At 37.0% G+C, this 18993-nt stretch overlaps 2 protein-coding genes across 2 annotated transcripts; both read right to left on the reverse strand.

Annotated features, from left to right (window-relative positions):
- Window positions 1–731: 731 nt before the first annotated feature.
- Window positions 732–9461, reverse strand: LOC147299083 (cinnamoyl-CoA reductase 1-like). Its single transcript, XM_086255042.1, has 6 exons — window positions 9197–9461; window positions 2863–3038; window positions 2305–2490; window positions 2039–2201; window positions 1624–1816; window positions 732–1150 (listed from the first exon to the last, which is right to left on the reverse strand). Exons 1-6 carry the CDS (start codon window positions 9312–9314, stop codon window positions 1015–1017), a joined length of 972 nt encoding a protein of 323 aa, XP_086111168.1. The 5' UTR covers window positions 9315–9461; the 3' UTR covers window positions 732–1014.
- A 3305-nt stretch (window positions 9462–12766) lies between these two features.
- On the reverse strand, window positions 12767–15001 carry LOC147299084 (cinnamoyl-CoA reductase 1-like). The gene is made up of 6 exons (XM_086241525.1): window positions 14766–15001; window positions 14451–14620; window positions 13925–14110; window positions 13622–13784; window positions 13197–13386; window positions 12767–13102 (listed from the first exon to the last, which is right to left on the reverse strand). The coding sequence occupies exons 1-6, from the start codon at window positions 14890–14892 to the stop codon at window positions 12967–12969; spliced, it is 972 nt and encodes a 323-aa protein (XP_086097651.1). The 5' UTR covers window positions 14893–15001; the 3' UTR covers window positions 12767–12966.
- Between the last annotated feature and the right edge of the window lie 3992 nt (window positions 15002–18993).

Here is an 18993-nt window from a genome sequence, read left to right on the forward strand (position 1 = left end):
ATATTAGATAATATCAAAACATGCTTTTACTATTATTTTGCCCTTTTTTTTTTTTTTTTTTTTTTTTTTCATATTTGCTTGTGATTTATTAGGAATCAAGTGCCACGTTTAAGGCATGCACAAGGGAGTTGAATAGTACTTTGGCTTCTGTGAATCAAGTGGCAAGATTAAGCGAAGAGAAAAAAAAAAAAAAAACAAATAACTGGATTTTTGTTAAGAGTTTTCATTTTTTGGTCCATGCATGTAGTTTAAAAACGTATAGTCATACTAATAGTTAATTAATAAGCCCAAATTCCTGTGGATGAAAATGGACAAAACGAAGTTATGACCATCATGTGCTTGCTATGAGCAGAGGTAATTTTCATCCTTTTGTGTGTCAACCTCCCAACCACTAATCCGCCATAAACATAAATTCTAAAGAATTTTTGTTTAGAAAATTTAAAAATATTTTGTGATGACCACATTATGATTCCATCAATTCCATTAACAAAGTGACGAATTTGAGTTGATTGGACCAAAAGTAAATAAGTTTGAGCTTGAGTGTAATGTAATGTGAACTTGATGATCATACGTACATAACTATTTAAAGTAAAATAACTATTCTTATTATAGAAATTTACATATTTATAAGATATATCTTTCATTAAAATTAGGTGCTAAATTGGATTTGATTTTAGTCCTTTTGACTTTTCAAGCATATATGTAGGTACATTGTATATTGTGTGCAGATGTATCAATATAACATAAGTTGTGCAGGTATATTTAATGTACCTCCATATATATGTTCGCAATTTAGTAATAATGTATCTTCGTACAAATAATAATGTAGATAAATGTAAAGTCAAAGACTACAATAAAATTCAATATTTAACATCATGCATGTTTTACTGAAAATCATATCTTTTCCAATGATGAAAATGAAACTACCCCTTCTCTTTAATTATTGATAATTACATTGAACATATTATGAGTAGGGTGGATGCATATATGCGAAAATTAATGAAGTACATTTGTCTAATCCAGTACTCCAGCCTTTCGACAGCTTTCAATGGAATCAGCAAGAGTTTCGTCCAATGGCCGGTAATTCCAACCCAACCTCTGCAATTTCTCTGAACTTAGATTTTCTTCCTCTTCCTCATTGTGGTTAAGGCTGCCAATACAAAAGAGTAACACATCTCAATAACATGCATCCCAAAGGCACACAAACTATAGATGAAATAATTGATCGATTGCCAATAATAAAACAATAATAGACCAACATATAATAGGCAAATTATATTAAGCTTTTGTTCCATGTGATTTAGGTGAACGATATATCACTTTAATTTATGTAGTTTAAAAAATTTTAAAAAGGTTCATGCCGTTTATTTTAGTTTGCAATTAAACCAAATTTGTAAATTTATCATTTTTTCTTCTTACGATTTGGTGATCTGGCTCTAAACTAACATTTGATCATACACAAAATGACTGAAATATCTATATTCATAACCAACTAACTATAGATTTAATGGTAATTCTCTTTCCAATGTTAAACAAAAAAAATATATCTATACAAAAAAATACCTAAAATCTAATTTAGCAAATTAATTATTTGTACGTGGGTGGGTCGGATATAAAACTTACTTTTGGGGATAATTGTAGTTGGGATATGCAATTTTCAAGTGCTTCTCCACCACATCCCGAATTCCAATTGAGTGTGCGTTGCATATATATCTTTCTCCAGCCTTAGACTTTTTGTATACAAGAAGTAGTGATTCAGCTAAATCACGAGCATCCACCACCGTCCAATAATTGTATCCCGCTGATTCAAACCCACCTATGTATGTACACCACATTAATTAATTACACCCTTAAACAAGAAAAATATGATTATTGCACGTAAATCTTAATAGAAATTTAGATTCTAAATTGTTTGATAAGATCTAATTTTCCCCATACAGGCACATTATAAATGCATTTTTTATTGTAAGTTTGAAAGAAATTAATATGATAATATAGCATGTTTGTATATATATACATATGTGGTACAAGTGGATACCTTTGAGAACCATAGGTATGAGCCAGCTACTGGAATTCATAGTAGGTTGCAAAATAGGCCCCACAATAGCAGAAGGACAAACAGTTACAACTTCAAGTCCACTTCTTTTGCCAAATTCCAAAGCCTGACTTTCTGCTTCTGTTTTTGATAGGTAATACCATTTCTGGAATAGAAGTACAACATTAATCAATGATCTTGCTTCAGCATAAAATGTTTCAAACGTAATAATTATTTTCCTATGAAGCTAGTTATCACACTTAGCTTACTTTAGTTGTTTTAATATATTCCTTATCGGACCAACAAGTCTCATCCTTGGCTTGACCCTTGGGCCAGTTTGGGTTCATGATAACAGCAGCCATAGAGGACACAACCACAACTCTCTTCACTTTGGCTTCTAGGCAAGCATTAAGTACATTAAGTGTTCCCTTCACAGCTGGTTCCATAAACTCTACCTGCACATGCAATTCACATTAATTTAATTTATTTGAATATTTGACAGGACATAGATAAGGGATTAATTAAGGGAAATTTCGAAAATTAAAACTTTATTTAGAATTTATAAATGTAACATTCAAATAATTTTTGAGCTTCCATCGAAAAGTGCTCAAACCCCCCGGAGCATTACTTGACAAAGGTTGAGCACTATTCAAAAGGGGTTCGAGCATTTTTTGATAGAGTTTGAACACTATTCAATGGTTGGATTTATAAATTTCAAATTTTCAATTGATCAATTATTTTTAGTAAGGGACTATTAGCTAATTTAATTATCAATTGAAAAAATTATTTTTGTGATGAGGTATGCATTAATATTATATACTTCTTGCCTGTGGATCTGCTGCAGTAGGAGAAACACCAGGTACAGGACTGGCGACATGGAAGATTCCACTGCATCCAGCAAATGCCAAACGCAAAGACTCATAGTCCAGCAAATCGGCCTTGAACAGTTTCAGGTTCTCAGATGCCTTCTCAAGCTTGTTCAAGTGAGCATACTTGCTATCCTCTGCACAATTAATTAAGATTAATTTTTTATTTAATTGCATAAAAGGACAAATCATAGCCTCCATCTACAGAAAAGGACAACACATAGTAAAATAGTCATTACGGTCCTATTTTAAATTTCCATCAAATTGTACATGTCCCTCAGTTATAATTATTTTGTAATTTTCATTCAAGTACAAATTATTAATTACATTAAAAACTTACAAAAATGTCACCTATCACATATAATTCAAAAAGAAAAAGTCAAATGTCATAATGGTGCTCCTGATTTAAAATATTCTCAATCATACTCAATAATCAAAATTTTGTGAAATAGACGTAAAATAAAACAAATGTGCGGTGCAGTTCACGTAGAAAGTAGATCGAATTGTGATCTACACATGCATAATTAGTGACTAATGGACATGAACGGATGATTCTTGTTAAATTCCTAGTTTATATGGGTTTTCTTGTAATTATAGGAATAGATGTATTTGCTATTTAGACCCTCACTTGTACAGGTATAAATACCTCTTTTATATGATTAATGAAATAAGCTGAAATTATTAAACCCTAAACACATTGTTTGACATGGTATCAGAGCCACCCAAACTCCTATTCGTCAGACTTAGGTTTTTGGTGGTGTGTTAGGGTTGATCTTGATCTGTTTTCTTGTTCCTTACGTGAGAATCTCTGTGTAAATCCTTGTTGATGTGTGCATGGGATTAATCTTGCTCTGTTTTTTGTTCCTTGCGTGACTTCTCCACATCTACTGCTGAGAAAATACAAATATTAGTATTTTCTGTACTTGTCTTCATCAGCCCAGACGACGACGACGCCGCCGCCATCCAGCTCCAGGGACGACGACGATTCTTCCCTTGCTGCGCCGCCGTCTTCCCTTGCTGCGCCGCCGTCAATCTCCTGCTTGCAGCGCCACGATTCTTCCTTTGCTGCGCCGCCGTCTTCCCTTGCTGCGCCGCCGTCAATCTCCTGCTTGCAGCGCCGGCGATTCTTCCTGCTGCTTGCAGTGCAATCGATCGTTCTTCCCACTTGCAGCGCCATTCTTCCACATTTTTTTTTCTGACGCCGATCCTTTGTGCTGCTGCTGTGTGCGTGTCCTCTGGCTGCTGCGTGACACCTTGCTGCTACTGTGTGACGCCTTCCCTTGCTGCGTGATCAGCCGCTGCGTGATCTGCTCGCTGCTGTGTGTGTGACCTGCTCTCTGACTTGTTCCGCTGCTACAAATCCGTTTCTTGGTCTAAGTTTTTTTTTTGTATCATGGCCGACTCTTCCAAGACTGATGGCAAGAAGGCTGAATTGAGTACACCTCCTACACTTCCTCCGGTTACTTTTAATGACTCAATAATCACACCAGAAAAGCTTGATGGCACAAACTATGGTGAGTGGGCTTTAAATGCACAGAATAAGATCCGAGGCCGGAAGCGCTGGGGTTTAGTTTCAGGTTCACATCCTATGCCTACGGATCATGATTCACCTGAATTTGAGGCCTGGGAAGATGAAAATTGCATGGTTAAGTCTTGGTTCTTGGATGCAATGACCAAAGATGTGCGTTCATTGTTCATTCGTATGGCGACAGCCAAGGAGATATGGGACGCTCTCAAGAGGCAGTATTCTGTGAGTCAGGATGGTTCCAAGGCTTATTCACTCCATTGTCAGGTTATTTCCACTCGTCAAAATGGTCGAACTATTATGGTATATTGCAAAAACTTTGGCAGGAGGTGGATGCAATTCAACCTTGTCCTATGGAATGTTCGAGAGATATTGGGTTGTATAATGATATTGTTAGTGCTAATCGGCTATATGTTTTTCTGGCTGGACTTGATTCGCATTTGGATAGTGTTAGAGGAAGGATTCTTGCTACCTCTCCTCTGCCTGATCTTCGTACTGCTTATGCTACAGTGTGTGCTGAAGCTAATCGCCAGGATGTCATGCTTGGTGGTCCTACTAATACTAGTATGGCCATGGTGGCCAGACCCTCCAGTGGTAACCGGTTCGGTTCTAGAAAGAATGAGACTCGGAAATGTACTCATTGTAATGGTACCAATCATGTGGTAGAGAAGTGTTTTCAACTTCATGGGTATCCGGAATGGCATCCGAAAGGCATGAAGGCATCTCCAGGGGACACTCCTTTTAAGGCTACCCAACCGGCTCCTAAGGGAAATTTGGTCAATACTTCTATTTTTGCTGCTAATTCAGGTATATCTTATTGTGCTTTGCGTACTCCTGTTAATTCTTGTACAAATACATGGATAATTGACACAGGTGCCACCGATCATATGACTTGTGATAGATATGCATTCCAATCCTTGTCATCTAGTAGTCCCAAACCATTCATCACTAATGCCAATGGTGTGTCTTCTCCAGTCCTTGGCATTGGAACTGTGTCTGTTTCGTCTTTTACCTTGTTTAATACCTTGTTTGTTCCGTCCTTAAATTGCAATTTATTGTCTGTTAGTCAACTAACTGCATCTCGTGGTTGTGTTGTTGTTTTCTTTCCTACTCACTGTATTTTTTAGGATATTCATACCAAGGAGAGGATTGACAGTGGTAGGAGAGATGGGGACTTGTACTATCTGGATGGTGATACTTTGGGTCTGGATGGTGTCAGTCAGGCTCATCACGTTAGTGGTACTCAGTTAGTTGCAAATAAGAAGAAGATCTGGCTCTGGCATCAGCGGTTGGGTCATCCTTCATTTAGTTATCTAAGGCGATTATTTCCCTCATTGTTTCGTGGTTGTAATTTCCAGGATTTCCAATGTGAAACTTGTGTGTTGGCTAAGAGTCACCGAATAGTGTTTTCTTCTAATGATAATAAATGTGGAATTCCTTTTGGTTTGGTTCACTCTGATGTTTGGGGACCTGCCCCTCTTTCTACTTGTAATGATGTTTGATGGTTTGTCACATTCATCGATGATTGCACGCGTATGACCTGGATTTATTTTCTTCATAATAAAAGTGATGTATGTGGAGTATTCCAATTGTTTCATAAGATGGTGAGAACTCAGTTCAATCATTCGATTCATATTCTCCGCTCTGATAATGGCGGCGAATATGTTAACAAAGGATTGACAGATTACTTTGGTTTACATGGCATTATCCATCAGACATCTTGTTCTTATTCTCCCCAACAGAATGGGGTGGCTGAACGGAAGAATAGACACTTATTAGAGGTTGCTCGATCATTGTTGATTGGCGGTCGGGTACCGACTTTCTTATGGGGCGATGCCCTTAGCTCAGCCGTGTACTTAATTAACCGCACTCCATCTAGTGTTCTCGATTTTCGGCGCCCATTGGATGTCCTTGCTGCTTCTTGTGAGCTTCCGTCTATTTTGCATTTGGAACCACGAGTGTTTGGCTGCGTTGTGTATGTCCATTTACAGGGGCATCAACGTACCAAATTGGAGCCCCGAGCTTTGAAATGTGTATTTGTTGGCTATGGTCGTGCTACTAAAGGATACAAGTGCTATCATCCTCCGTCTCGACGGTTCTATGTATCTATGGATGTTACATTTCATGAGGAACAATTTTTTTATAAGTGTTCCGCATCTTCCCTTCAGGGGGAGAACGTTGGTGAAGGGTCGAATGCCATAGATATGGAGTTTTTCAATGTTTTCAGGTTACAGGAAAAAAAGGACGAGCAATGTAGTATCGAGCGCTCAGTGGGTACGGTGGGTGACATACCTCCTCTGGTAGATCAATCTTGCTTACCTACAGACTCGGTGGTGCAGTGTGACAGCAGTGATCTTTCTGACTCCTCAATTTCTGACTCCTCAGTGGTTGGAGGTTTGTTTGATGATAGTACAACTCTCAGTCCTCATACTTCACCACTGATACAATCTTCTCCAGAGATGTCTCATGAGGTACATCCTATTTCCCCTTCTTTTTCTGATGATTTGAGTATCCAATCTGAGTCTGAGCCTGACACCTCTAGGTATAAGCTTCCACATAGGTCAACCCGAGGTATTCCACCTACATCTTATGAACCAGATCCTAACGCCAAAGCCAATTACTCTATAAATAGTCATGTGTCTTCGCATAGGCTATCCGAGTCATATAAGTCATTTGTGCATCAATTATCTTCTGTATCTGTCCCAAGAAATTTACAGGATGCGTTAGCAGATTCAAGATGGACTAAGGCAATGGCAGAAGAAATGGAGGCATTGGTGAAAAATAGGACTTGGGAGTTGGTTCAGTTACCTAAAGGGAAGAAACCTGTGGGATGCAGATGGGTCTATGCGGTTAAACATAGAGCTGATGGTTCCATTGAGAGGTATAAAGCTCGGTTGGTTGCCAAGGGGTACACTCAGTCTTATGGAGTTGACTATCAGGAGACATTTGCTCCAGTAGCAAAGTTGAATACTGTGAGGGTGTTGCTGTCTCTAGCTGTTAATCTGGAGTGGCCTCTTCTTCAGTTTGATGTCAAGAATGCATTCTTGCATGGCGATCTTGAAGAAGAGGTATATATGGATCCTCCTCCTGGAATTCCTGAACTAGAACAGTCTGGTATGGTGTGCAGACTAAGAAAGGCATTGTATGGCCTGAAGCAATCACCTAGAGCCTGGTTTGGACGGTTCTTCAAGTCTATGAAGGCTGCAGGCTATAAACAAAGTAATTCAGACCATACACTATTCATTAAACGAAGAGGTAACAAGCGTACTGTACTCATTATATATGTGGATGATATGGTTTTGACAGGAGATGATCAGGAGGAGATGGCCTCGCTACAAACTTACCTGGCTTCTGAGTTTGAGATGAAAGAATTAGGTAACCTGAAGTATTTCCTTGGGATTGAAGTAGCGAGATCTTCACATGGTATTTTTTTGTCCCAGAGAAAGTATGTTCTTGATCTCTTGACAGAAACAGGTATGCTTGCTTGTAAGCCTGCTGCAACTCCTATTGAGCAGAACCATAAGTTGTTTGAAAGCTACAATTCTGCTCCGACTGACAGAGGAAGATATCAGAGACTTGTGGGGAGATTAATTTATCTAGCTCACACTCGACCGGACATTGCCTATGCTGTTAATGTGGTGAGTCAGTTCATGCATGACCCACGAAAATTACATATGGATGGAGTTGAGCGTATCTTGAGGTATCTGAAATCCGCACCAGGTAAAGGGTTGTTATTTAGTAAACATGACCATTTGGATGTTATTGGATTTACAGATGCTGATTGGGCAGGATCAGCAGATGATAGAAGGTCTACAGCTGAGTATTTCACCTTTGTTGGTGGTAATTTAGTTACTTGGCGAAGTAAGAAACAACAGGTGGTGTCTAGATCCAGTGCAGAAGCGGAGTATCGAGGTATGGCAAATGGTATTTGTGAGCTCCTATGGCTGATGAGGTTGTTGATAGATTTGGGGTATAAACCCAAGGTCGCTATGAAGTTATTTTGTGATAATAAATCTGCGATTGAGATTGCTCATAATCCGGTTCAACACGATCGTACGAAGCATGTGGAAATTGATCGTCATTTCATTAAGGAGAAATTAGAGGCTAAGATTGTTGATTTCCCTTTTGTGAAATCTGAAGACCAACTGGCTGATGTTCTTACCAAGGCTGTGTCGAGTAGGATATTTGATTGTTCACTTATCAAGTTGGGCATGTGTGATGTTTATGCACCAACTTGAGGGGGAGTGTTAAATTCCTAGTTTATATGGGTTTTCTTGTAATTATAGGAATAGATGTATTTGCTATTTAGACCCTCACTTGTACAGGTATAAATACCTCTTTTATATGATTAATGAAATAAGCTGAAATTATTAAACCCTAAACACATTGTTTGACAATTCTACCTTGAGAAAATTCAGATTTTTGATAAACATCGAAAACATTTTAAAGCACAATAATATGACTAATAAAGTTGAAAGCATGAAAGTAACGTTACATTTAGCACACAAAAAACATTGTTTGACTCTTCCACAAAGAGGAGCTCCTACTTCCCCAGTATATATATGCAGGTGGAGAGAGAGAGACAGAGAGTAATGCATTTTCAGTAAACCAGGTATACGCAGTGCAGTTGTGTTCATGTTCATTAGAATATTGAATTGATCATATATATATATATAAATGATCACCTATAATAAGAGTAATTAAAGAATTAAGAGAGAGAGTAATGAATTGAATGATTACCTATAATAATCATAAAATAAACATAAATACCTGGTTGTCTGACGGTTCCATGAACAAGATAGTCCTGGGAGAGAAGAAGCTTAACCAGCCAGGAAGCACTAAATCCTCCAGCCCCAGTCACACATACTCTTTCTTTCTCACTCGCCATCGATACTTTTTTTCGTATCTTTATCCTAAAGTTCTCGATATTTCCCTTTTATCATCTCGATCTAACCTCTATATAGCCTGCACTATATTATTAATTAATTAATTAATTATGCTTTTAATTTATTGGACTTTGAGAATCACTTAAGATACGTACATATTTCTTGAATCCTGACTTTGTGGCCTCCTTTACTTGACCTTTCTGATATATAAATGGACTACTTTGCAGTCTGCACTCAGCTAGCAAGCTGGCTGGCTTCTAGAAATTTTGACTTTTAAACTTGGGAAATTACAAAATAAGCCACCATCAAATGGTATATAAGATAATGACATAGCTACCAATTAAAAAATAGTCCTACGTCGTATTCCTGTATTTGCTGTTGCTCAGGACTCAGGAGAAGGCTTACGCCAAGCCATTCATTATTATCCCCATTTTGTTATTAATACACATTATACACTTGTAGGTGACCTTTCTTTGTCAATTGTCATTAGCACCATTTATGCCAATTCACTGCGTATAAATAGGAAGTGTTGGTTTTGTTATTAATACACATTATACACTTGTAGGTGACCTTTCTTTGTCAATTGTCATTAGCACCATTTATGCCAATTCACTGCGTATAAATAGGAAGTGTTGGTTTTGTTATTAATACACATTATACACTTGTAGGTGACCTTTCTTTGTCAATTGACTCAATTGTCATTGGCACCATTCATGCCAATTCACTGCATATAAATAGGAAGTGTTGGGACCCATTTAATGGTTAACATTTCAAATATTTATTTTGTTGATTATTTAATCTTTGTAGGTAAATAGTTTTCGATTTACTTAATTTTTTGTAAAAATGATGTTTTAATAAAGATCTAAAAAATAAACGATTCGGATCATTAAAATTTTATACAAAAATGTGAATTTAATGAATCACCCAAAATGGTCAATTGTGTCACGTTTTGACTTGTAGAGGGTGCGTTGTTGTCCGGTAGCAGTCAAGCAAAATGCCAACTGAGATGGAGCATACTCTCTGTTCAACTTTTCTGAGTTCGATTGTGTCTGCTTGCGAGGTTAGTTACAGAAGTGGACATGGTGACCATCTTCACCATTCTCATCAGTTTTGTTTTTTCTCATGGTGGACATATGTGCAAATATGTCAAAGGACAAGTTCATATTGTAACCCTTGATGGGTTTATGGGTCTTTATATTATTAACAATGTTGTAACGTATCAAACCTGCATTGAAAACTTCATGGTCGAAATCTGTTTGCTTTAGGAAAGTAGCAGAAACTATAAAATTAAGCCTCATTTGAAAATTGCTATTTGCCCAAATTCATAGAGTAATCATCTTGTATCACTTTTGAGTGTTGGAAAATCATGGTGAGATTCAGTTCAATAGGGCATTGGCCATCTAAATTGACAAACAAGTATCCTTGTTAATGTTGCATTACTGAAGGTAGTATAAGAACAGACCAATTGTGCTTAGTTCCGATTGTATTGTCACTGAAAAAATTGAAAATTTGTAAACCAAGTGCTTCCTGCTGGAAATTATGCACAAGTCATGCATCTAAGAGAAAGAAGAATCCCTCTTCTGCCATTGAAATTGTTCATATTGTTTGTTACTTATAACTTGGTGCTGCAAGTATCCTATATATGTATGCATCACTATGACTACCTTAGTTATAGTAAAGGGAGCTTACATCTGTGAAGTATCCCTTTCCCTTGTGTTTTGAATTATATTTTATATTTGAAAGTGCCAACCAGAATGCCCAATTGTCTTTTTGGACCAAAGCTTTTTTTTTTTTTTAGTTACCAATTGCTTAAATTGAAGTGGATTAACTGCTAATGGCATTTTTAGGTTGTCATATAGTTGTGTGATTAAAGATTTATAGTACTGTGTACTGTTGGGACCCTTTCAAATCCAAGAAAATTTACCAACAAAAGCTTCATTGCTTCAGAATCCTAAAAAACCCATCAATTTTTTCGCCTGCACCACACAGTCATTTTTTCTTTTAATTTTTTATTTCAAGAACATGTTGTTCTACATTTCCTATCTAGACATACTAGAGAATTAGTGATAGGTTTATACCTTGTTCTGGTTGGGTTATCATTATTTGTGAAAATTTACTTGTTGTTCTGACTAAAAACAGGATGTTTGTACTTCTTTATGGTATTGTAAGGTATTGGATTTCTTTGTATGAAAACAAGTTTGTTGCATGAGCAAGTTATTCAGGGTGTTGAACAGATACTAAAGGTTGTTATTTGGGATACAAGTGGATTGTTCATGTAACCTTGTTTCGTCCCTCTTCTCTTAGTCTTAGGATAGTTTTTAATTTATGTAGCTTGATCAGTTTGGGTATTTTAAACTGAGACAAGATTTTGATAGATTACACAGATTTTGATAGTTTGCTCAGATGACTTAATTTTGCATCTTTTATAGGTGAATAGAAATAAAATTTCAGCTTTGAAGATCAATACTTAGAGGGATTATATACTCATCTTTCTTTTCTTCTTCTTTAACTACTTTTTTTTAACAACATTGTTATATATCATTGTCTTTTTTAATGCTTGTCTGATCATGTTGTCTTTTAAATGTTTTTTGTCTGATAACAATTATACTATTCAAACAACCCTAACCAATGATAATTTTTTTCTTTAAATCAACCATTTTTCTGCTATAATACTGAACTTTTCATTTACTCTGCGTCATTGACTATTTTGTCTGTAACTTAAAGTTACAACAAGATTATAAAGATACGGAATAATAAACCTTTATGAAAGAACATAAGTCTCGTCAATTCCAGTTTCGTATAAAAAAAATTGAATATTTCCATAAAACATGAAGGATGATGTTGTGTTTTTCGTCTTTATTACCACCCTCTATGAAAGGAATTAAACCTCACTTATGAAAGTAGGATAAGCGTTGTGCATGTGCATCTTTTTACGCAATGTTTCAAATTTCAAAATGAAATAATTTAGAGTAACGACAAAAAAGGTAAGCTCATATCGTACCCTCCTTACCCCACCACATATCCTCCTCTCCTCAACATGCCCGTAATTGGCGTGCCCTGCTGTTTTAAAGCAGATGCAAGCAGGAAGATAAGTCATATGGTAATCCGAACCAATACTGCTTCAGCTGGGGCTTCTTCGCCTTCTAGTGGCTCTGCTTCAACTCAGGGGGAGGACGATACAAGGGTTATTGCAGCCACGTCTTTTGTTGTTGGTTCTGATATGCAAAACTAGAGAGTAAAAATCTAAAATCTAACCGAAGAACCAGAGCTTAAAACTTGAGAGTTCAAACTTAAATTTAGCCAAGAAACGAGTCTCAATCGATAATTCTATAACTTAAAATATTAAACCCTTTTAAGAATGAGATCAAAAAGTGAAAAAAAAGACATACAATATCCAACATCTGTTCTTTAATTAAAAGACCCCCTAGCTCCTTCACAGAGAAAGACTACTAAATAGAGTCACCTTTCTTATATTAAGATTTCACTTCATAAGTTCCAACGTCTATCACATTCACTGATCAGTTTAGACTATATGTCTACAATAATGAATACAAATACATTGGATATTTATATGACATGTCTACAATGCATATTATCTCTGCTGCCATTCTGATTTGAGAACCTTATTTCTCTTCACTGCAGATTAACTAGTCTTTATTTGCTCAGGATGCAACTTTCTTCATAGTTCTTAACAGCATCAGCAAGAGTCTCTTCTAATGGCCTATACTTCCACCCAAATTTCTGCAATTTCTCTGAACTCATCTTCAGGTCTCCAACTACTTCAATGAAACTGTCATATATGCACATAACTAATTAACCCACAGAGGAGTAACAAGAGGATTAACAACTGATCATTCTATACTCTGCTTACAACTGGAGCTTACCTTTTAGGGTAATTATAGTTAGGATACATGGTCTTCAACATGTCCACCAAGGCCTGCATTCTAATCATGTATGATGTACAAATGTATCTTTGCTCCGCTTCTGGCTCTTTATATACCAGCAATAGCGCTTCGGCCACGTCTCTCACATCAACCACAGGACGAGCATTATCTTCCATAGATTCAATTCCATCTAATTCCAATGAAATTAAAACAGGTAAATAAAAGGGAATAGAGGACACTAGGTCATTAGTCATAGTGCATTTCAACATAATGTGCACCCACACACTGCATTACTATCATCTTTGGCAAAACATTTTTTGTAAGTGCACACACACTGCATCATAGTCATTTCTTTTGTGAAACAATATGTATAAAAAAACCAAAAGATAAAAATGGATGGGTTTGATAGTAGTGTGAGAAGAAACCTCTCAAAAGAGTCACGAGAAATAAGCTACTGGCATTCATTGCAGTTTGCAGCATTGGCCCAATAACAATGGATGGACAAACTGTTATGATTCTCATTCCACTTTTCTTTGCATACTCCAAAGCTTCACTTTCTGCTATTGTCTTAGCAAGACAATAGTAGTTCTGTTAATGATACCACATAGGAGTTAAACCAATCTGAGCATAAGAATAAGTACCAAAATCAAATATGAAGACACCAAAGGAAAAAATTTAATTCAGCCTCTATGATCATGATATGCTAGGCAGATGTTATTATGAAATACCTTAACTTCCTTGCAATACTCTCGGTCAGACCAACATTCTTCATCCATAGGCTTACCCTTTGGCCAATTTGGGTTCAACATTACAGCACCAGCAGATGACACAACCACTACACTCTTTACTTTTGCCTTGATACATGCATTTAGTACATTCCGTGTGCCAGTTACAGCAGGTTCAATCAATTCTTGCTGCATAAAATTTTTGCCTTCAAATCAATTTAGATAAAAAAAGCAAATCCCAATTTCAAATAAAAAGATCACTAAGACCTCGTTCGGTGCCTAAGTTGGATTGAATATGTTAAATGACTAGATTCAATGTGCATCCAAGCAACAAAGCTTCTAACTTGAAGAAAGAACATGGATTAGTCATAAGGGGTTGATATCTAAAACTTACACCCTTCTAAATTGAAGATACTTAAATCCAATTTTAGATACCAAGCGGGCTTAACTAAACTGCACTTAGACAAGTCAGAGTTTAAAATTGCTCAAAGTCAACGAAAATAATCTGAAACAGTGACTAAAATCTTGCCTCGGGGTTCGGGACACTGCCTGAAGGAACAGGGCAAGCAACATGGAAAACCCCAGTACAACCACCAAAGGCAGCACAAAGGCCTTCAAAGTCCAACAAGTCAGTCTTGAATAGTTGTAAATTCTCAGCAGCGTTTTCCAATTTCTTCAAATGGGCATTCTTCTCATCACCTAAAACACGTTTTGAATGGAAACGAATTGAGTAACACAGAACATAAAAAAAGATGAATGAATTTGCCGAAATTCAAATGTTTTTTTGGTAAAAAAAATGAGGTGGGTACGTATGCAGAGAAAAAGATGGATAAGAAAAGATTACATGGGTCTCTAACAGTGCCATGAACCTTGTATCCCTCGGAGAGGAGGAGCTTGACGACCCAAGATGCCACGAAGCCTCCAGCACCAGTCACACACACTATTGCTTTCTTTCCTGTCTCTTCTTCCATCTCTTCTGTCCCACAATTCTCAAAGGCCAGCTTCTTTTAAAGCAGGAGTTTTAAAAGACAAGCCAACAAGATTCTCGTGAGTGTAGTTGTGTATAGTTGAGACTTGAGAGTTGAGACAAATGAAGGTTGTTCTATGTCAGAGATCAACGCATTGGGCGTTTATAAAGGATTAAGTGCCACGTTTAAGGCATGCACAAGGGAGTTCAATAGTACTTTGGCTTCTGTGAATCAAGTGGCATGCACAATCAAGTTGAATAGTACTTTGGTCGATGTATTTTTTTTTTATTTTTTTTGATAGAAAGATGAGAATTTTATTAATATAAAATTAGCATTAAATACCAAATTTCAGCATGAAGACTATATAATATTTTAATTGAACTATCAAATTTAAATGTAATTTTTTAGATTAGGTCACAAATATGTTGACCCCTTTGATTTGAGTCTTTTCCATTTGATATTTTTATCTTTTGGCCCACATATGACGGATGTTAGTTAAAATTTATAAAGTTTTGACAAAATTGTCCTTGAGACTTTTATATTATCTTAAAAATTTGCTAATGTAGTCTCAACTTTACATTTAGTTGTGACTGTACGACACTCACAACTTCAAATTTAGTTGTGACTGTACGACACTCACAACATCAAATTTAGTTGTGACTGAACGACAATCACATCTAAGTTGTGAGACAGTCACAGTTAAGTTGTGACTTAATTGAATTTTTTTTAGAGAAATTATACTACAATATAGTATAAATAGAGGTCAAAACAATATTTTTACTCAAAATAATATATAGTATAGTGGTGTGAGTTGTCTCTTTCAATTTACCAAGACAGTCACATTTAAATTGTGACTAGATTGATTTTTTTGTTTTAAATACAATATAGTATAAATTAATGTAATATTTGTAATGTAAGACAATGAATGGACAAACTGTTATGATTCTGATTCCACTTTTATTAGCATACTCCAAATCTTCACTTTCTGCTATTGTCTTAGCAAGACAACAGTAGTTCTGTTAATCATTGTCAATAGGAGTTAAACCAATTTGAGCATGAGAATAAGTACCAAAATCAAATATAAACACACCGAAGGAAAATTTTTAATTCAGCCTCGCTCTATGATCTTGATATATGTTGATGTAAAAATCCGTAAGAGAGAGCAACAACTTAAAGTGGATGATCTGGCTGATTGAAAGCCTTGTTGGATGATGAGGTAGATGTCGACTTGAGATCTTCCTGCACGAACGCAAGATCAAATGAGAAGGACCGGTGTGGTACCAGCCAAATACGCTCCGATGATGAAGTCATTGAAGTGTATTTGAAGGTGTTTGGGTAAAAACAAGGAAGAACAAGTGATGAACTTTGGAGAATATGGAAGAACAATGCAAGTTCTTCTTGGTTATTCTCAGCTGGTTGTGTGTATTTTGGTGTGCTTTTGTGTGTCTTTTTGTGCACATAAGTCAGTTTATATAGGCAAAAGAAGTTGTGAAGGTTAAGTTACCTGTATGAAGGTGAATGGTTGAGAAGAGGCCACGCGTTCGACCATGAATAGTAGCATGCACAGCTACTATCTCCTTTACATTTAATGTTGCATTCAATGCAAGTATGGAAGATCAAGTGAGATGCCCTAATAGTTATGGCTGTGAGCTGAGATGTCCCATCTGTCAGAGAGTTATGTCAGAGATATTCAAGTAAGGCGGTTAGTTCTAACTCCAATGACGGTGGCATCTGAGCCGAGCCGATCACATATATTGTATACACAGGACGAGTTGGTTCAGACGAGTCCAACGTATAATATAACAATCGTCATTCGACAGTAATCTGTTGGTCATTGGATCTTTCTGAGAAGATGATCACCAGGCGTCGAGCCGAACCAAACTGGGATATCCAAGAAAAGATGAACACTCAATTTCTTAGAAGATTCTAAGATCAGCACGGGTTGGATTTTGGGGATCCGTTGAGATGAGCCGATTCGAACCAACAATGAAAGTGTTGCCAAGCTGGTATGGTGACATGGAGGTCCAAGTTTGACCCATTTGACCATTGAAAAGTCAAAGTTTGAAGTTGGATCTGACCAGCCACGTGTCGATCCGTGATTGGTTGTTAAGTCCATATGGATTTATCCACAAACAATATACAAGGCATATATTATTTTAAATACCTAGATTTCCTTGCAATACTCTCGGTCAGACCAACATTCTGTTGAAAGTAATGTGGAGCAATGTCTTACAACGAAAAACTAGAGCTTAGCATATGTGCTTATAAGTCTTGGGCCTCTCCACCCATTGCCAATTGGTTTTGGGTTGGATGCTTTAATTCTATCATGGTATCAGAGCTTGGTTATCCGCGTGTAAGGCACAACGGCCACACGTGCTCCCACGTCACCCAATACAATTTGTTCACGTGTAAGGCTCAAAATATCACCACACGTGCGGGGGCGTGTTAAGAGTAATGTGGAGCAATGTCCCACATCGGAAAACTAGAGCTTAGCATATGTGCTTATAAGTCTTGAGCCTCTCCACCCATTGCCAATTGGTTTTGAGTTGGATGCTCTAATTTTATCATGGTATCAGAGCTTGGTTATTCGCGTGTAAGGCCCAATGGCCACACGCGCTCCCACGTCACCCAATACAATTTATTCACGTGTAAGGCTCAAAATATCGACACACGTGCGGGTGCGTGTTGAGAGTAATGTGGAGCAATGTCCCACATCGGAAAACTAGAGCTTAGCATATGTGCTTATAAGTCTTGGGCCTTTCCACCCATTGCCAATTAGTTTTGGGTTGGATACTCTAATTCTATCACATTCTTCATTAAATCTATCTCGGTTTACTATGACAGGTGGCTCCCCACCCCAACCTCATTCCGCGTTCAGTCTCCTCATACTCTAGATGAAAGCACTCGGGTCTGTGATTTGTTTCGCTCAGTGAGGGTATGGAACACTGCTGTCCTATATAATCATTTTCATTTGGAGGAGGCTGACACAATTGCAAGCATTCCTTTGGGGCAAATGGGTCATGATGATAAGCTTATTTGGCACTACACTCGGAATGGGGTTTTTAGTGTCAAAAGCACTTATTGGGTCGCGATGGCAATGAAAGGCCACTGGACGGCTGCTTCCAGTGTTAGAAATTACAAATCAAATACATGGAAATGTGGCTGATCTCTTTTACATGAGTTGGTGGCTGATTTTCTTCACCATGTGTTTCTTATTTGTTGTATGTTTTATTATAGGTTTTGAGGCTTTCACATGAACAAGTTAGGTAGTTGTAATAATTTTACTCTTACAACCCACATGCATTAAATGTTTGCATGACTTTTGTGTACTAGCTAGCTGCCTATATAAAGGCATGAACTTGTATGTTTGTATCATCCCATTCCAACTCAATTAGAGTTAATCAATAAGAAAGAGTGTTTCTCCATCCAAGTTCTCTCCCTTTAATTTATTCTTGTTTTTCATTGAGAGAGTGTGTGAAAGGTGTGATCAAGTTTGTAAACTTATCACCCATACTTTTGGTATTAGTTTGTAAACTCAATACCAACATCCAGCTCATCTACTACTTCTCTGTTGGGGTAAAACAGAATCGTAGTAAGAAAATTAGGAGATTTGTATGAGCGGAAATGCATCAAAATGACTTTTCATTCATGAAGAAGAGCAATACAAAAGGATGAAGTTTTTCTTCTTGCTGCAGAGCTGCTGCTCCTGCAGAGTTCTGATGGTTTTTCTCTTAGTTCAAGTATACTACAGACCACCTCCTATTACTAGGAAAAGAGACTTTTACAGAAATTTTTCTGGACATGTTCCCAGTCATTGAAATTCTAAAAAGCTTCTCTGACATACAGCTGTTCTAGCATACAAAACAATTAATGCTACTTCTTAAAATATTACAAATTAACTTCTAACACCCCCTCTTAATTTGTAATTTTCAATAGGTTCTTGAACTTCTCAAACTTCTCCATGGTGACTGCTTTAGTTAGAAAATCAGCTGGCTGGTCATTGGTATTGACGAACTCCATGCAAATTTCTCCTTTGCTCACCAAATCTCTAATGAAATGATAACGAAGCTCTATATGCTTTGAGCGAGAATGAAAAACTGGATT

Source organism: Dryas octopetala, chromosome 1 (assembly GCF_963921425.1).
Source record: "Dryas octopetala chromosome 1, drDryOcto1.1, whole genome shotgun sequence".
NCBI classification, from domain to species: Eukaryota; Viridiplantae; Streptophyta; class Magnoliopsida; order Rosales; family Rosaceae; genus Dryas; species Dryas octopetala.